This window comes from Paramisgurnus dabryanus, chromosome 2 (genome assembly GCF_030506205.2).
Source record: "Paramisgurnus dabryanus chromosome 2, PD_genome_1.1, whole genome shotgun sequence".
Classification (NCBI taxonomy): Eukaryota; Metazoa; Chordata; class Actinopteri; order Cypriniformes; family Cobitidae; genus Paramisgurnus; species Paramisgurnus dabryanus.
In genome coordinates, this window is record NC_133338.1 from 28,734,758 (window position 1) to 28,749,064 (window position 14,307).

General features: G+C 37.3%; 4 protein-coding genes across 10 annotated transcripts in view; 2 read left to right on the forward strand and 2 right to left on the reverse strand.

The window, feature by feature from the left end:
* The window catches only part of apba2b (amyloid beta (A4) precursor protein-binding, family A, member 2b), a 92,691-nt gene extending 86,416 nt beyond the window's left edge, over positions 1-6,275 (forward strand). For all 4 annotated transcript variants that reach the window (XM_065267656.1, XM_065267660.1, XM_065267657.1 and 1 more), the window contains 5 exons: positions 970-1,149; positions 2,090-2,302; positions 2,609-2,728; positions 2,825-2,965; positions 5,023-6,275. In XM_065267656.1, the coding sequence (XP_065123728.1) occupies positions 970-1,149; positions 2,090-2,302; positions 2,609-2,728; positions 2,825-2,965; positions 5,023-5,094 (726 nt within the window). In that variant the 3' untranslated portion in view covers positions 5,095-6,275. The remainder of the gene's footprint in view (positions 1-969; positions 1,150-2,089; positions 2,303-2,608; positions 2,729-2,824; positions 2,966-5,022) is intronic.
* Positions 6,276-6,933: 658 nt separating this feature from the next.
* On the reverse strand, positions 6,934-9,369 carry sord (sorbitol dehydrogenase). Its single transcript, XM_065267543.2, has 9 exons — positions 9,209-9,369; positions 9,072-9,105; positions 8,818-8,982; positions 8,471-8,630; positions 8,264-8,382; positions 7,899-7,964; positions 7,638-7,816; positions 7,424-7,545; positions 6,934-7,332 (listed from the first exon to the last, which is right to left on the reverse strand). Exons 1-9 carry the CDS (start codon positions 9,260-9,262, stop codon positions 7,167-7,169), a joined length of 1,065 nt encoding a protein of 354 aa, XP_065123615.1. The 5' UTR covers positions 9,263-9,369; the 3' UTR covers positions 6,934-7,166.
* A 274-nt stretch (positions 9,370-9,643) lies between these two features.
* On the forward strand, positions 9,644-12,565 carry LOC135749136 (uncharacterized). 4 transcript variants are annotated; one of them, XR_010532304.2, is made up of 5 exons: positions 10,141-10,216; positions 10,451-10,568; positions 11,244-11,664; positions 11,966-12,105; positions 12,192-12,565. XR_010532304.2 is itself a non-coding variant. In XM_065267544.2 (4 exons), exons 1-4 carry the CDS (start codon positions 9,707-9,709, stop codon positions 12,222-12,224), a joined length of 756 nt encoding a protein of 251 aa, XP_065123616.1. In that variant the 5' UTR covers positions 9,644-9,706; the 3' UTR covers positions 12,225-12,565. The 4 variants fall into 4 exon arrangements, 1 of the variants encoding a protein (XP_065123616.1); XM_065267544.2 differs by lacking the exons at positions 10,141-10,216; positions 10,451-10,568 and adding an exon at positions 9,644-9,868; XR_010532305.2 differs by lacking the exon at positions 10,451-10,568 and having other exon boundaries at positions 10,140-10,216.
* Positions 12,368-14,027, reverse strand: terb2 (telomere repeat binding bouquet formation protein 2). Its single transcript, XM_065267545.1, has 7 exons — positions 13,831-14,027; positions 13,560-13,641; positions 13,323-13,462; positions 13,121-13,167; positions 12,941-13,032; positions 12,692-12,780; positions 12,368-12,500 (listed from the first exon to the last, which is right to left on the reverse strand). Exons 1-7 carry the CDS (start codon positions 13,892-13,894, stop codon positions 12,403-12,405), a joined length of 612 nt encoding a protein of 203 aa, XP_065123617.1. The 5' UTR covers positions 13,895-14,027; the 3' UTR covers positions 12,368-12,402.
* Between the last annotated feature and the right edge of the window lie 280 nt (positions 14,028-14,307).

The following is a 14,307-nucleotide window of genomic DNA, read 5'->3' on the forward strand; positions in this document are numbered from 1 at the left end:
TGAACGCACTGTTAAGACTGTTGGCGGTTAAAGGCCGTGTCCAAAAGCATAAACCTGTTTTAAGTGTGAAATCAATGTACAATAATGCAGTACATGAATGAACAGATTCACAAAACATCAAGTCATTGAAGAATAGACAAGTTGCTGTATTGATCTGCAGTATGAATCTGCTGCCAGATCTTGTTAAAAACAGGTCAGCATGTATACAATACAACCGAAGTGCTTTTGTGTTTAAAAAGGCACACTGCAGGAGATCAGACACTGTTCAGTATTCATTATTAGTATTTTTATTTTGTTTACCAGCAAGAAATGAAGTATCTAAACATCCTTTAAATACTCTTTACTTTGTTTCCAGACAATAAATCTTGAATTAGGTTTATTTTTCTTACCCCACTGGCAAGTTGCTTTCTTTGTTTTAGTAATGACTCTCATCAAATCTTGTTAGATTTCTGCTTAAAGCAAGAAAACCTTTTGTTTATCTAGCTCGTAAAACAGGTACTATAGCTCAGCCATTAGCCATGTGTTTCTGTAACATTTAAGCCAGTTAAAGTGACAGTTCACCCAAAAATTTTACTTAAATCCTGTATGAACTGTTGAACACAAGAGAAGATATTTTGATAAATGACCACAAAGCACAAGTTGATGGTTCCCATTGACTTCCATAATATTAAAAGTCAATGAGAACCGTCAACCGCGTGTTTACTATCATTTATCAAAATATCATCTTTGTGTTCAACAGAATAAAAAAATGTATACATTAAAGGTATTGCGGAGGATTTTCTTTTTCCGGGTGGATCATCAAGACTATTGGTCCTCCTAGTTGTCAATCAAGAGTATTGCGCAATTGCATTTTTTAAAAAGTGGAGAAGGCGGTTCTTTTCTAAAATTCGAGAAAATCCTCTGCTACACCTTTAATTTATTTATTTATTTCTATCGTTTCACCTGTTTTTTCCTCTCATACACACCCAGGCCCAGCTCATAGCACAGTCCATCGGTCAGGCTTTCAGTGTGGCCTACCAGGAATTTCTCCGAGCCAACGGCATCAACCCCGAGGATCTGAGTCAGAAAGAGTACAGCGATATCATCAATACGCAGGAGATGTACAATGATGACCTCATCCACTTCTCTAACTCTGACAACTGCAAAGAGGTCAGCTGTTAGATGCCTTCATCTGTCTATGAAGTGTACTCATACTCTCTCTCTCTCTAGTGGATGGTCGCTTACCCCGTGTGCTAGCTGTTATTTGGCTGATACAAGTGGAATTACTAGAAAATAGAGAACAGCGATGAGATGACACTGCAGCACTGAAACACCAATCGAGTTCAAATGAAACTATTTTGAAAAACCATTTGACATTTAAGCTTGTTTCCACAGCAACTGATCAACAGAAATGTTCCGCTTGAGTAGTGGCTTAAAAAATGTTTTTCGTATTTAGAAGCCACCAAATACTTCCATGTTTTACCTATTTAAAGACTGTTACATGAGTAGTTACACAGGTAAATATGGTGGCACAAAACAAAAAGTGCCGATGAGGTCGAAGTGCTGCAAACTAAGTGCTCTTCTGCCATACAATATGGTTCTTATTTTTATAAAATCACCGTTTTGTCTTGTTCCACTATACTTACTCATGTAACTACTCATGTAACAGTCTTTAAATGGGAAAAACATAGAAGTTTTTGGTGGCTTCTTAATTCATCCCTGTTTGGATCCTAAGTTATGAATGGGGCTAGGCTAAATGCTAACACATTCACGACACGCTGTACAAAGATTAAGTGCACGCATTGAAAAAAGATAGGTATGTGTTAATTTGTCTAAGTTGAGGTAAGAACGTAGTAAAATATTGAAAAATGGTAATGTTTTCCTTTAATGCTGTTTTTAATATCTTACTTTAAAATCTTATACAGTAGAAAATTGACAGTTCATGCCTTTATGTAAAAGCAGTGAGTTGTGTTACACTGGACCCTCAAGCTCTCAGTCTCGTGTTATCAATTGAGTTAAATTGTTTCTTTAATAGCTTTGTTCCCTACAGTAGTACTGCCTTGAGTACATCCTTTTATTGGCAGTCATTACTCTGTATCTCCGTCCACAGTTGCAGCTCGAGAAACAGAAGGGGGAGATTCTGGGCATAGTTATTGTGGAGTCTGGCTGGGGCTCCATTCTGCCCACTGTCATCCTGGCCAACATGATGAATGGAGGCCCCGCCGCCCGTTCTGGAAAGCTCAGCATCGGTGACCAGATCATGTCAATCAACAACACCAGTCTGGTGGGGCTGCCTCTCGCCACCTGTCAGGGAATCATCAAGGTGTGCAGAGGAATCATTTTTGGCTTGGCCATGAATCTGCTTTTCTGCAGGTTTATCCTACCAGTAGTTGGATATTAAAAGTCTGTGGGATGTAGGCATATAAATATACAGTATACATGTACACACACACACACACACACACACACACATTTTGTATGTATTTATTCTAAGAGAAACATGTTTCTGTAGATCACCTAGTTACCAATGCAAAGGTCATCATGGGTTCAAGCCCCAGGGATTGCTTTGGCATAAAAGCATCTACCAAATGCATAAATGTGAAAATGAAGTTTTCTTGTTTTATATTAGGGCCTAAAAAATCAGGTGCAGGTCAAACTGAACATCGTGAGTTGCCCTCCTGTAACCACTGTACTCATTAAAAGACCAGATCTCAAGTACCAGCTGGGTTTCAGTGTGCAGAATGGCATTGTGAGTATGAGTTTGTATAGAGAAGAAAGTGACGCCTGTTGTTGCAGCACTTTTTTCTGATCGGTCATGTAAATCCCACTGTTTTGCGTTCCTCAGATCTGCAGTCTGATGCGAGGGGGGATCGCAGAAAGGGGAGGAGTGCGTGTTGGTCATCGCATCATCGAAATAAATGGTCAAAGTGTCGTGGCCACGGCACACGAGAAGATCGTCCAAGCCCTCTCTAATTCAGTGGGCGAGGTAAAAAACATGCATGTTAAACATTTAGTGCTTCTGCTATTATGTCATCAGGGCATATCAGGCACTTCGATAAATTCTCATTTAACTCTTTCCCTGTCAGCATTTAAAAAAAGTTGCAAGCCAGCGCAAGCATTTTTCATGATTTTCACAAAAGTTTAATGCCTTCCAGAAGATGTTCTTCTTTAAATGTCTAAACATACAATATATCAAACGAAAGAACAGAAAACGTTTCATCCTACCTTCATTAGTTATCTTTTTATCACCTCTCAAATAGGGGTAGGTTTCTTCAAAAACACCAAATTTTGAGCAAAAAGCTGAGACAATTCCATTTTTGTAAAGGACTTTTGATAGAGATCAGATTCAGAGTGATCCTCAAAACATACACAGAGTTCTTTCTCTTTCACGTGAGGCGCTACTTCCGGGTTGTATAAGTTCTAAAATTCTTGTCATTGGCAGGGAAGCATTTTCTCTTAATTGAAGAGATAACTCGTCAGTGGCGGGGAAAGAGTTAAAAAAGTGTATTGCTCTTTTTACATTTCTGTAATTTGGAAAAATCATTTGTGACTCTCTCTGTGAAAACCCAGCAATTTATTGTGATTTCTCTGTTTTCTACATAAAATCGTGCTACATAGTGTAAAGAGCATTCTGTAAAAATATAACCTTGTTATTAAGGCCATGTGAAAGATTAAAATCAATGAGTAAAATCAAACATTAGATGCATTTTTTTATTACCCTTCAAATTGTGCAAATTAAAATAGCGAATAAAAATGGCCCAATGAAAACACAAAAAGTTTTAACGCTCGGGTGAGCTGGTTTTTACCGAGCCCCTAAGGTGACATTGGAGTAAAAAAAATCTAAAGTTTTGTTTCATGTGCTCACGTGAAACCTTCATGTGCAGATTTTTTTAAAAGTTTAGTTTCACGTGCTCGTGTGAAACTATCGTGCGCGTACGTGAAACTTTCACTTTCACGTGCGCACGCGATAGTTTCAGGTGAGCACGCGATAGTTTCACGTGCGCGCGTGATAGCTTCACGTGAGCAGCATGCAAAACCAAACTTTTTAAAAAAATTCTGCATATGAAGGTTTCGCGTGAGCACATGAAAGTTTCCCGTGAGCACAGGAAAGTTTCCCGTGAGCACAGGAAAGTTTCCCGTGAGCACATGAAACTAAACTTTATTTAATTTTTACTCCATGTCCCCTTAGGGGCTCCGTAGGTTTTTCAGGCAATTCGAAAATAGGAATATATTGCAAAACTGCAATGAACACTAGGCTTGTTGCATTTCATGCGACGCCGCAAAAACCGACAGGTGGATTACGTCAAAGCACCGCAGGAGTGATTTGAGAAATCATATGGAGAAGTTGAATTTCGACTCGTCCTTGCTGAACTTTGAAGTCATCCACCTGTCAGTTCTTGCGGTGCCTGTACAAATCTTTAATGAAAACCAGGCTATTGATGCTCCTACTGTAATTATGAGATGTTGGCCTGGATTTCACAGACTGGGTCGCATACAGTACTGTGCAAAAGTCTTAGGTCACCACCATCGCCAACTTTGTTGTTTTAGCAAAGTCCATCCATATTTATTTTTCACGCTTTTTATAAGATACAAACCGAAAATACTGGAAATATGTACAAAAAATTAAAAACAAAACAATTTTCAGAACTTAATGTCTTCTTCAGGCATCAGTCAATATTTAGTGTGACCTCTCTTTGGCATTAAACACATCTTGAGCTTTTTTAAGGAGACTGAAGTCCTGAAGTCATTCGATTAGAATTACAAATTAGGATTTAATTTCATTTTGGTTTAAGAGATCCTGCAGCTGCCTGCTATTGCTCAAGTGGATACTTGACACTTCAGCTTATATTTTGATACTGTTTTTAATACTACATACACATTTCCTGTATTTTCTGGTTATATTCTAATATAGAGACTGAGAAATAATTATATATGATCACTATACAATTGCAAAAACAACAAATCTAATAGTAGTATGGTGGCCTAAGACTTTTGCACAGTACTGTATATTAAACTATCCTGTTTTTATGCCTCTTATTACAGATCCATATGAAGACTATGCCAGCAGCCATGTTTAGGCTCTTAACAGGACAGGAGACTCCTATGTATATATGATGTAAGGTGGACTGGACACACAGAGCTTAGAGAAGTGTTTGGATGCAACAGTCAACTTTCTCCTTTCACCCTCACCAAAAATAACTCCCATCACTCTTGCTGTCTGCTAATGTAACTTACTGTAAGAGATATGGTGTGTCATTTCTGGATAATGTGGATTCTCTTGATTTGTAATGTCTGCTCTTGGGATGTGCGTTGGTCATATTGGGTCAATGCACTGCAAGTCTTCTTAATGTGGCAGGGGGGCTTTGTACATTTGATTTTTGCTACCCTTATTTAATTTATTGCAATTCTGTATGTGTGGATGTTGTCGGAGAGATGCAAGTTTGTTTGTAAATATGTAATCGTAACGTCACTAGAAAGGAATGGAAAAGCCAGAGTAGGAAGTCCAGAAAGTCCAAAATATTGTTGTTTATTACAGATAATCAACTGACTTAAAGTTAATCGTGAAAAAGTGACCGTACTTAATTTATTCGTCAAATGCACATTGATCAATTACAATTAAATGACAGTTTTCATTGTGTACAGTAGATCAATAAACCTATTACTAAATAATGTGGCAGATGAGTTTATGGCCTACAGTTTTTTTAAACATGCTCAATTAATACGGGCGTATCAGCAATTGTGCGGGAAACTGCTTCATTCTGTCATTGGATAAAAAACAGACCTTGCGGACATTACGACTGAACAAATTTTGAAAGTAGTTTTTTACATACAAGTGATCAAATCTTTTGTAAAATACCATATGTAAACAATTTCTGGTCTTCTCACATGTTGTATTTATCAGCAATCGTCTTGCTATTCTGTAAATTAATTTGGTTACAGGTTTTATTTGTATGTGTGCTTTTTGTGTATGCCCAGCTGCAACTCATTTGAGTCTTTTGGTGAATGTAATGGTGTTAATAGTGTGTCCACTTCCTTAAACAGTATTAGAATGTCTGTACATAAACGTTTAACCTTGTTTCGTACCGTGTCCATGTAGAATCACTGTTAGTCTCATTTGATCCTTGTGAGGCATAAGACGACACTGTGAGCAAAAGCCTTACCAGTGCGTAAGAATGCTTTTGAAAATGAATCGTAATAAAAAGATACTAATAACACATGAACATGAATACCTGTCTGCATGCATCTTACATTGACCCTATGGCAAAATAACAATAAAGTGTAATATAAGACCTTGATGTGGTTTACCTGGCTTTGATGATTTTGGTTTGTGTTTTAATATAACAAGCTATGAGATCCGAGTGAATCATGAGACCTGGAAGCTCAAATCGAAATCTGTGCCAGCCACTTCTAATAGTGGCCAGCGTCCAATACTTTAAAATAGCTCCCTTGCTTGGCTTTATGAGCACAGATTTGAGTCACACAGTTGGACATCAGTTCAGCGAGATCTGAGTTTTGAGTTTTTTTCACATAGTTAAGGAAAGAAGAACAATATGTGGAAAACGCTCTACTACTGTGAAACCCTTCTATTTGATGTTATGGCCGGGTGTTAGGGGAAAATACTGAGACACTTTTTCAATAATGAGTGTGGTGTGAAATGTATAATCATTCTCTGAACTTGTAGACTACTGCCCCCCCTACAGGTCATAAACATACGCTAACCCATTTCACGAGCATTAAAATACGTTATGGCTTTTGCACTTGGATAACTTGATAAAACATGAACAAGAATGCTTTAACATGTTTAAAGATATTGATATATGAGCTTATATACTCTAATGTATCTGCACTGAATAACTAAATGTGTCTGTAAACAAAACAAAAAAATGATGTAAGAATATATTTTTTAAAGATGTTATTACAGTATAATATGAAAGACAGCACTCTTGACAGTGGTACATTAATGCAATTTTAATAACGATCACAGTCATTATTTTCTATTAACAAAATATTTATTTCAAAACAATAATTTTAATCATGTACTTTTAGCAATGAATCATAAATAAAAGCTATTTATAAATAATTGCATACCTTACAAGCAATTTCACTGAATTTCTGTACCTTCTCTACTAGAGATCAGAAGAGGTTTCTTTTGAAATTAACTGGATTAAACCGTTTGCTCAGGCCTCTCATGGGTTCTGATCATTCTTGTCACATTTTAACATGACCTTAACCCCAAGCCCCTTGTGTGTGGTCTCAAAGGCCTGCACGGCTTGTTCCAGTGGAAAACGGTGGGTGACCAGAGGCTTGACATTCACCTTCTTAGCTGCCAACATAGCAATGGCCATCGGCCATCTAGAAGACAGTGAGATAAATTGGGTTACATCTTTTGGTGTTTTTTGTGATAAAAAATGTATATTGCAATGCCGACCTTATTGTTACTTACGTATTACAGTAGCGAAATACTCCTCTAATATCGACTTCTCTGACTGATGCATTAACAAGCGGGACAGTGGTCATCTCAGCACCAAGCCCAACCAACACCACAACCCCTCCAGAACGAGTAGCCTAGAAAAAGAACATCTAAAATTTCAGTATTCACTGCAATTTCAAAGCAATGAGAAGAGTTAGGACGTTACTTTGTATTTGCCTGAACTTACATAGATGGCTGTTTGCATACTGCTTTCCACTCCTGTGCATTCTATGGTGATTTGAGGCATGCATCCTAGCATTGCATGAACCTTTTTGGCCAGCTCCTGTGGTGTGTCCTCTTTCCTCACCGGAAGCAAGAAGTCAGCCTCCATGTCTTTAGCCTTAGCCAGACGTTCAGAAGACAGGTCTACACATGATGGAAGAAAAATGTGATAATACATACGTCGTTATCAATTCCTTTCCATATATTGAATATATGGATACATTACCACTTATTACTACTTGAGAGGCACCCATGGCTTTGGCCGCCAACAAAGAGACCAGTCCAATCGGTCCTGTGATGTTAAAAAGAAACCTTTATAAGTTTGTCTTATATTACACACATAAGCAATTACATATCCTACTATAGATTGTACAAGAATAGGTTGACATTTCTAAACAGCATTAACATGCAGACATTAAATAAATAAAAATGCTGAAACAGAGACTTTAGACACATATTAACAAATAAGACCAAAGTCCTGATAAAAATGGGAAAAGCGAGCATCGTTAAGAAGTCAGAGGTCATTGCACGGCCTGGTAAGTTAATGAACAACAATTGCATAAATATGCACAATCATCAAAGGTGGCTGACCTGCACCACAGACAAACACCACGCTTCCAAGGGTGACCCCTGCCCTCCTGCACGCATGAATCCCCACTGACAGAGGCTCAATCAGAGCTCCCTCCTCAAAGGTGACGCTATCAGGGAGCCTACAAGCACATGTATATGAAAAACAAGCATAGAATTAAGGAGTAAAATGGTTTTATCATGCAGGTGATCTAGTAATGGTGATCTGACTTGTAGCAGAAGTTGGCACTGTGCTTGTAGTATCTGCACAGATTGCCATCATCTGGAGGAGTGGCGCAAAAGAAAATACTAGGAGACAGATTGTAGTGTCCAGATTTAAAGAACTCATCCATCTCACGAGGAACCCCAGGCTCAATGGCAACTCGGTCTCCTGTAGGGGGAGAAAAAAACAAAACTGGGTCATCCCAACCAACCTGTTTAAGGCACCATTCTAAATATTCTCAGGCTTGGCATTATTATACAGATGTACATATCTTATAAAAATAACCAAACAAAAGACAATCGTTTCCTCAACCCGGTTCCCTGATTAAGAAACTCAGCTGTTGGTGTAACAGTACCTGCTTTAAAATGGGTGACAGCAGAGCCCACTTTAACCACACGACCAGAGGCTTCATGTCCCAGTACCATAGGCTGTTTCAAAACAAAATCCCCGATGCGTCCGTGCTGCCAGTAATGCACGTCTGATCCACAAATCCCCACTGAATGCATCTGAAGTAATACATCTTAAAGAGTGTAAAAGGCAAAAAACTATGAATAATATAAACAAACTGTATCTCATCGATTACGGTGCAAAGCTTCTCTAAATATTTACCATTTGGCCCTGGTTCTGGAATCGGGCGTTGTTCCTGTTAAAAAAACTTGTTTGCAATTATAAATCAACACACATTTTAATAGTCACCATACTCATGTACTTGCATTACTACAAGAGTTGCAAACTATAAGTCATACCAATCTAAGATCTCCTTTAGCATGTAAGACCAATGAAAGGTTGTCTTTGTCCATTTGGTTGTATGACAAGCACAAACACCTTAAAATACCTTAGTGATCACTCCTGCACAGAACACTTGCTACAAACTCACTAGACACTCCTTTCACCCACGTTACAATATTCTGTTGTAGTTGTTTTGTCATTCAAGGCCATCAAAACTGCGCTCACAATGTGCAGTCAAAGCGCAGTCAAATGGAGACGGAAACATACGTTAAAAGTGACTAAACTGAGGCGCGCTTTCATCTTCTTTGTATTTTATTTCGTATAAATATTGCGTGTTTTGTATAATATGAAGTATTTATGTATAATTTTTACTTTTCAGTTTGTTATTTTCACATACGTTCCGGTCGGTTTCATTTCATTCAGTTCCGGACATGCCGGAAGTTTGCGTAGCTATGGTGATAGTGACGCGTCTAGTTAAAAGCCGCTAGACATACGGCGTATTTTATTCCTCTAAAATGAATGGGGATGATATGGTAGAGGAATGTCTTAACAAAAATCAAGACTGCTTGAACATGAGTCACCGGGGTCTGGTTGTTTTGCCACCTGGTGTTTCAAAACTGACAACGTTGAAAAAACTGTTTCTCAATAGCAATCAACTCATTTTACCACCAGATGAGGTAAGCTCCCAGATCTATATGTGCGTTTTCCCAATAGCTACTGTTTCGTCATGAACTACCTGTCAAGTATCCCGTTTTGGCCGGGAAAGTCCCGTATTTTACCCTTCTTTCCCGCCGTCCTCCCGTATTAGTATTTTCCCGCAAATCTCCCGTATTTTAACCTGCGTTATTACAAAAATAATAATGCCCGGGCGGAGTAATAAAAAAACATTCCCAATCCCAGATCGCTAAAGATCCACTAATTCCGCTAATCCACTTCGTGTTTTCCCACCCGCAGCATCTCTGTGTGCACTCTCTGCCTGGAGAGCGAAGACGACAGTTTCTGTCTGAAGTTTGTTGCATTAACAGGTAGATTTATTACATAATATATCAGTTGTTAAACCGCAGAATTACTAATTTGGAAGTTTGTTTATGTATTTCTTTGGTTAATGATTTGCTGTCGGTGTTCTAAAAGTGCTAACAAGTTAGCAAGCAAACAGCAACAAAATATCCAGATTATTATCGTTACAATGCATTAAATGTTCCCGGTCAGATCTAAGTTAACATAAACACTACATTTGCTGTTGTTGGCACACTTTGTAGACAAAAAATACCAAAAACACCAATGGCTTCACAAAATAAAGACAGAGAACGGAAAGAGAGGCTGCTAAAGGCAGTTCAACATTGCAAACATTAATTCAAAGCTCCATCAAGCCAGCAGGTAAATCATATTGAATATCTATTGTCACACTTTAATTCTTGTTATTATATTTTCCCATTATAATCACTTGTAATCACTTGTCTAAATTGATGCTAGTAATATAGTAACAAATCATTTATTTATAATACTTTATTAAAACCATACTAATAGTACCACCCCCTGTAGTGCCCTTTTTGGTTTGGGCCACTGCCCCATCTAGCATTTTCATTTTCTAAATGACTGTTCTCATTACAAAGAAACGTGAATGGTTTATAAATAATTTTGGCATTAAGGTATAATGCAAAAGAAGTTAAAATAAGGCTTTTCAAACTAATGCCAGTGGGTTTTGTACAGATGCAAATTTGTGTGTATAGTATGTACAGTATGAGTGTGACTTAAGAAATGTAGTTTTCACAGAGCTGTGTGTTTCACTAGTTTTCTTGCTAATGAATTAGTTTGTTTAGTTAATTTTAACACAATTATCAGCACTAAGGTTTAAAAAATATTATCCGGCCCTCACCAGTCTTAAAATGTAAGGAATACTGGAGCTTGTTTGGGTTGGTGGTGGGACTGTTCGCGGTGGGCGCCGGAAAGTTTCCCTTATTTTCAAATCCAAAACTTGACAGGTATACATGACATTGATTCTGTTTGTTAAACACAACGAATGATTCAAGAAACTGCATTTGCATCCTCAAGATTCTGCACTTGGAAAAGCTTGAAGAAGTGATACTGGATAGAAACCAGCTCACCGTGCTTCCTAGCAACATTGGATCATTAAAACACCTGACCTACCTGAGTGTAAACCACAACCCACTGTCTGTTCTCCCAGAGGCAATAGGTGACCTGGAAAAACTGAGAGAGCTCTGGGCCGTAGGATGCGGTCTCATCTCTGTACCCTCATCGATTGGTAAACTCAGCATGTTACAGAAACTTGGCCTCCATAGTAATAAAATTGCGCGCTTGCCATCACTATTTGGAAACCTCAGCAGTCTCCAGTGGTTAAACTTGGCTGATAATAAACTTCAAGAACTCCCAGAAGATGTTAATCGTTTACAGTCTTTGGTCTTATTGAATCTGGACAAGAACTGTTTTACACACATCCCTACTTTACTAACAGGTTAGTCTTAATGAAAATCTCATCTATCTACTGATTTTGATTCAAAAGTAATAAAAAGGTTATTAGTCTGTGCTCTGCAGTGTATGCTGAAAGTGAAAACCATTTCAGTTTGATATTTACTACTAAAAATAGCTGTACGTTTGACCTGACTTTACACATATTAAGTATATATAAGCTATGTATGGTGTTAAAGATTAATAGACTAATAGTTACTCTAACAGTTCATTCTCTTATTAGCATTGCTGTATTGAGAAGTGCAGCTTATGTATTTTGTATTTGACATAATGTTTCATGTTTCCAGACATGGCGAATTTGCAAATTCTGCTTCTTAAATTTAATGGCATCAGATCACTGGAGGATTACTTAATCCCTGGTTTTAGCAGACTTATTAAACTTGATCTCAGAGAAAATCCTTTAATGGACAGACCACATCATTGGAAGGTAATTAACCAGCAGCCACATAAAAGACGTAGATTATTTTAAGCATTTTATTTTTAACATTTTGTCATATTTCTTTTCACATGCAGGGATTGGATTTCATATTGCTAGGCAAAGTGTGATGTAACGACCCAGAAGCAGATTATAACTAACATCAACATCCAGTATCATTAAGCATACTTTCATCAGTGTCATTTTCAGCGTTCATTTATGTATATAAAGTATATAAAACAAATAGAAATAGATTTGCATGAAGAATGTCACATCAAACCATGGCAAGGAAGTTTGAAGGTCTCAGGTCTAATCAAAAGACCTTGAAACAGTGTGGCCATGGAGAGAAGGAAGAAAATCATACAGTTCCCCTGAATACTTTTTCATTTGGTCAATATGAACATATCCTACAAAGAAAGACAGTAAGAAAAGTGGTGTTAAATTCAAGCTTATTTAGATTAAAGAAATTGTTTACCCAATGCACAAGTCTAAATAAATATTGACTGAATTTTATGATTTGGGTGTGTTCAGTATGCATGTTTATTGCAGTTTGAAAGAGTACTATTGAAAGAGTTCGTGTTTAAAGGTATTAAAGTACCTGAGATCATGTTATTCACATGATACTTTTGCCTCTCACAGCACAAGCACACACTGTTTGGTGAAGCCATAGTCGGGCGATCCTCCTGGCTAATAGATAACATAAAGTTAAGACATGAAGATAAAGTGCTGTGGTGGTTTTTAATTTATGCTGCACAGCAAGTGATCTACAATATGTGCAATTTTTCAACACAATCATGTTTATACTGATAAAAGAGCACTTTAGTAAAAAAAATTTAGGTTTATGTACCTGCTATTGCCCATCACTGGTTGATCTTCAGTCTCATCAGACAGGGTTTCTTCTTCAGATTCTTGAGTATCTATTTGTTGTTCACGCATTACCTTTAACATAAAACATGGGAGAACCTAACAAATGATACAGAGAATTAACTAACAAAAATACAAAAATTAACATAAAACATGATCCCACCTGATCATCTTTCTCCCAAATAAACTTTCCCAGTTGTGCTCTCAGTTCTATAGAGAAAAATCAGAACGTTAAGTAAACAAACGCATTAAATATTTTTAAGTAACAACTCAAATACTCATTTCAGTCTTTAGCTGGAAACCTATTACTAGAAATATAATATGATCAAATACTGTAGGTGTTACCCTGGGTAAAGGCAGCTTACCATTTTGAATGAAGACAGGAGGCAGCACATAGTGGCCAATGGGCACAAATTTCACACTTTGTCGTAGTGCACATGTGGACAGGAAGTGACTGTGGAAAACTGTTGCCCTGTTCTTTACATAGTCCTCACTCTCATAAATCCTTAAAACATTGAAATTACTTCATTGCAGAAGTTCTCAGATTAAAAAAAATCTGTATTTAAATATACATTTTACAGTACATGTACATGCTTAAACACCTTAAAGTGTCTTCTTCAGATGCATCATCACTGAAAAGGTAATCTGCTGTTCTCCAGTCAGAAAGAGCTCCCCCTTCAGACACTGTCAAATATTGAGCAGGTAAGTTAAAATAATTAAAATATTAATTACAAAACAACAATCATTGATATTTGAGTACTTCCTGTAATTATTTTACATTTAACTATTGATTAATTTAGCAGACGCTTTTATTCAAAGCCACTTACAAATGAGAGAGCATAAAGTAAAAGATTACTTAGTCAAGACGCTCACCCCAGAAGCTGTGGACTCTCTTCTCAACACTGCTGGAGAACCATGCGGTTTTGCCTTTAAACATATTTATCGATTCGGTATCCACAGAAATTACTTGAAGGTAAGTAAAATAACGATATCTTCAACTTTATCTATTATTTTCATTCGGTAATATCCACAACTCTAGACACAAATCTGGACACGAATTTATTTTTGATATTGTTGTTGAGGGATGAAGCAAAATGATAAAGCGCCACGACCGTTGACAGAACACAATAAATCTTCCACAGACTTGAACAGCCCGCTCAGCTTTAGAAGACGCAACATATTCGTCAAGAAACATTACAATTTTTAGCATCATTAATAATATTATTATTATTTAAAACTTTCCTACATGATTTTTTTTAATGGAAAATAATTAACTTTTACTTGTAATGAAACTGTCGGGATAGTCATCTATTGATGTAATACATGATCCCGACCACTAGATGGTGGTAG

Coding starts and splice junctions, on each gene's coding strand:
- sord (XM_065267543.2), bottom strand. CDS start 9,262: ATGGACAAAGACAACCTTTCATTGGTCTTACATGCTAAAGGAGATCTT. Junction 7,817..7,898: donor CTCTCAAGTAGTAATAAGTG/GTAATGTATCCA, acceptor CATCATGTGTAG/ACCTGTCTTCTGAACGTCTG. Junction 7,333..7,423: donor GTATTTCGCTACTGTAATAC/GTAAGTAACAAT, acceptor ACTGTCTTCTAG/ATGGCCGATGGCCATTGCTA.
- LOC135749136 (XM_065267544.2), top strand. CDS start 9,707: ATGAATGGGGATGATATGGTAGAGGAATGTCTTAACAAAAATCAAGAC. Junction 9,869..11,243: donor TCATTTTACCACCAGATGAG/GTAAGCTCCCAG, acceptor TGCATCCTCAAG/ATTCTGCACTTGGAAAAGCT. Junction 12,106..12,191: donor ACAGACCACATCATTGGAAG/GTAATTAACCAG, acceptor TTTCACATGCAG/GGATTGGATTTCATATTGCT.
- terb2 (XM_065267545.1), bottom strand. CDS start 13,894: ATGTTTAAAGGCAAAACCGCATGGTTCTCCAGCAGTGTTGAGAAGAGA. Junction 13,463..13,559: donor TCTGAAGAAGACACTTTAAG/GTGTTTAAGCAT, acceptor CAATGTTTTAAG/GATTTATGAGAGTGAGGACT. Junction 13,168..13,322: donor TCCTGTCTTCATTCAAAATG/GTAAGCTGCCTT, acceptor TTTTCTCTATAG/AACTGAGAGCACAACTGGGA.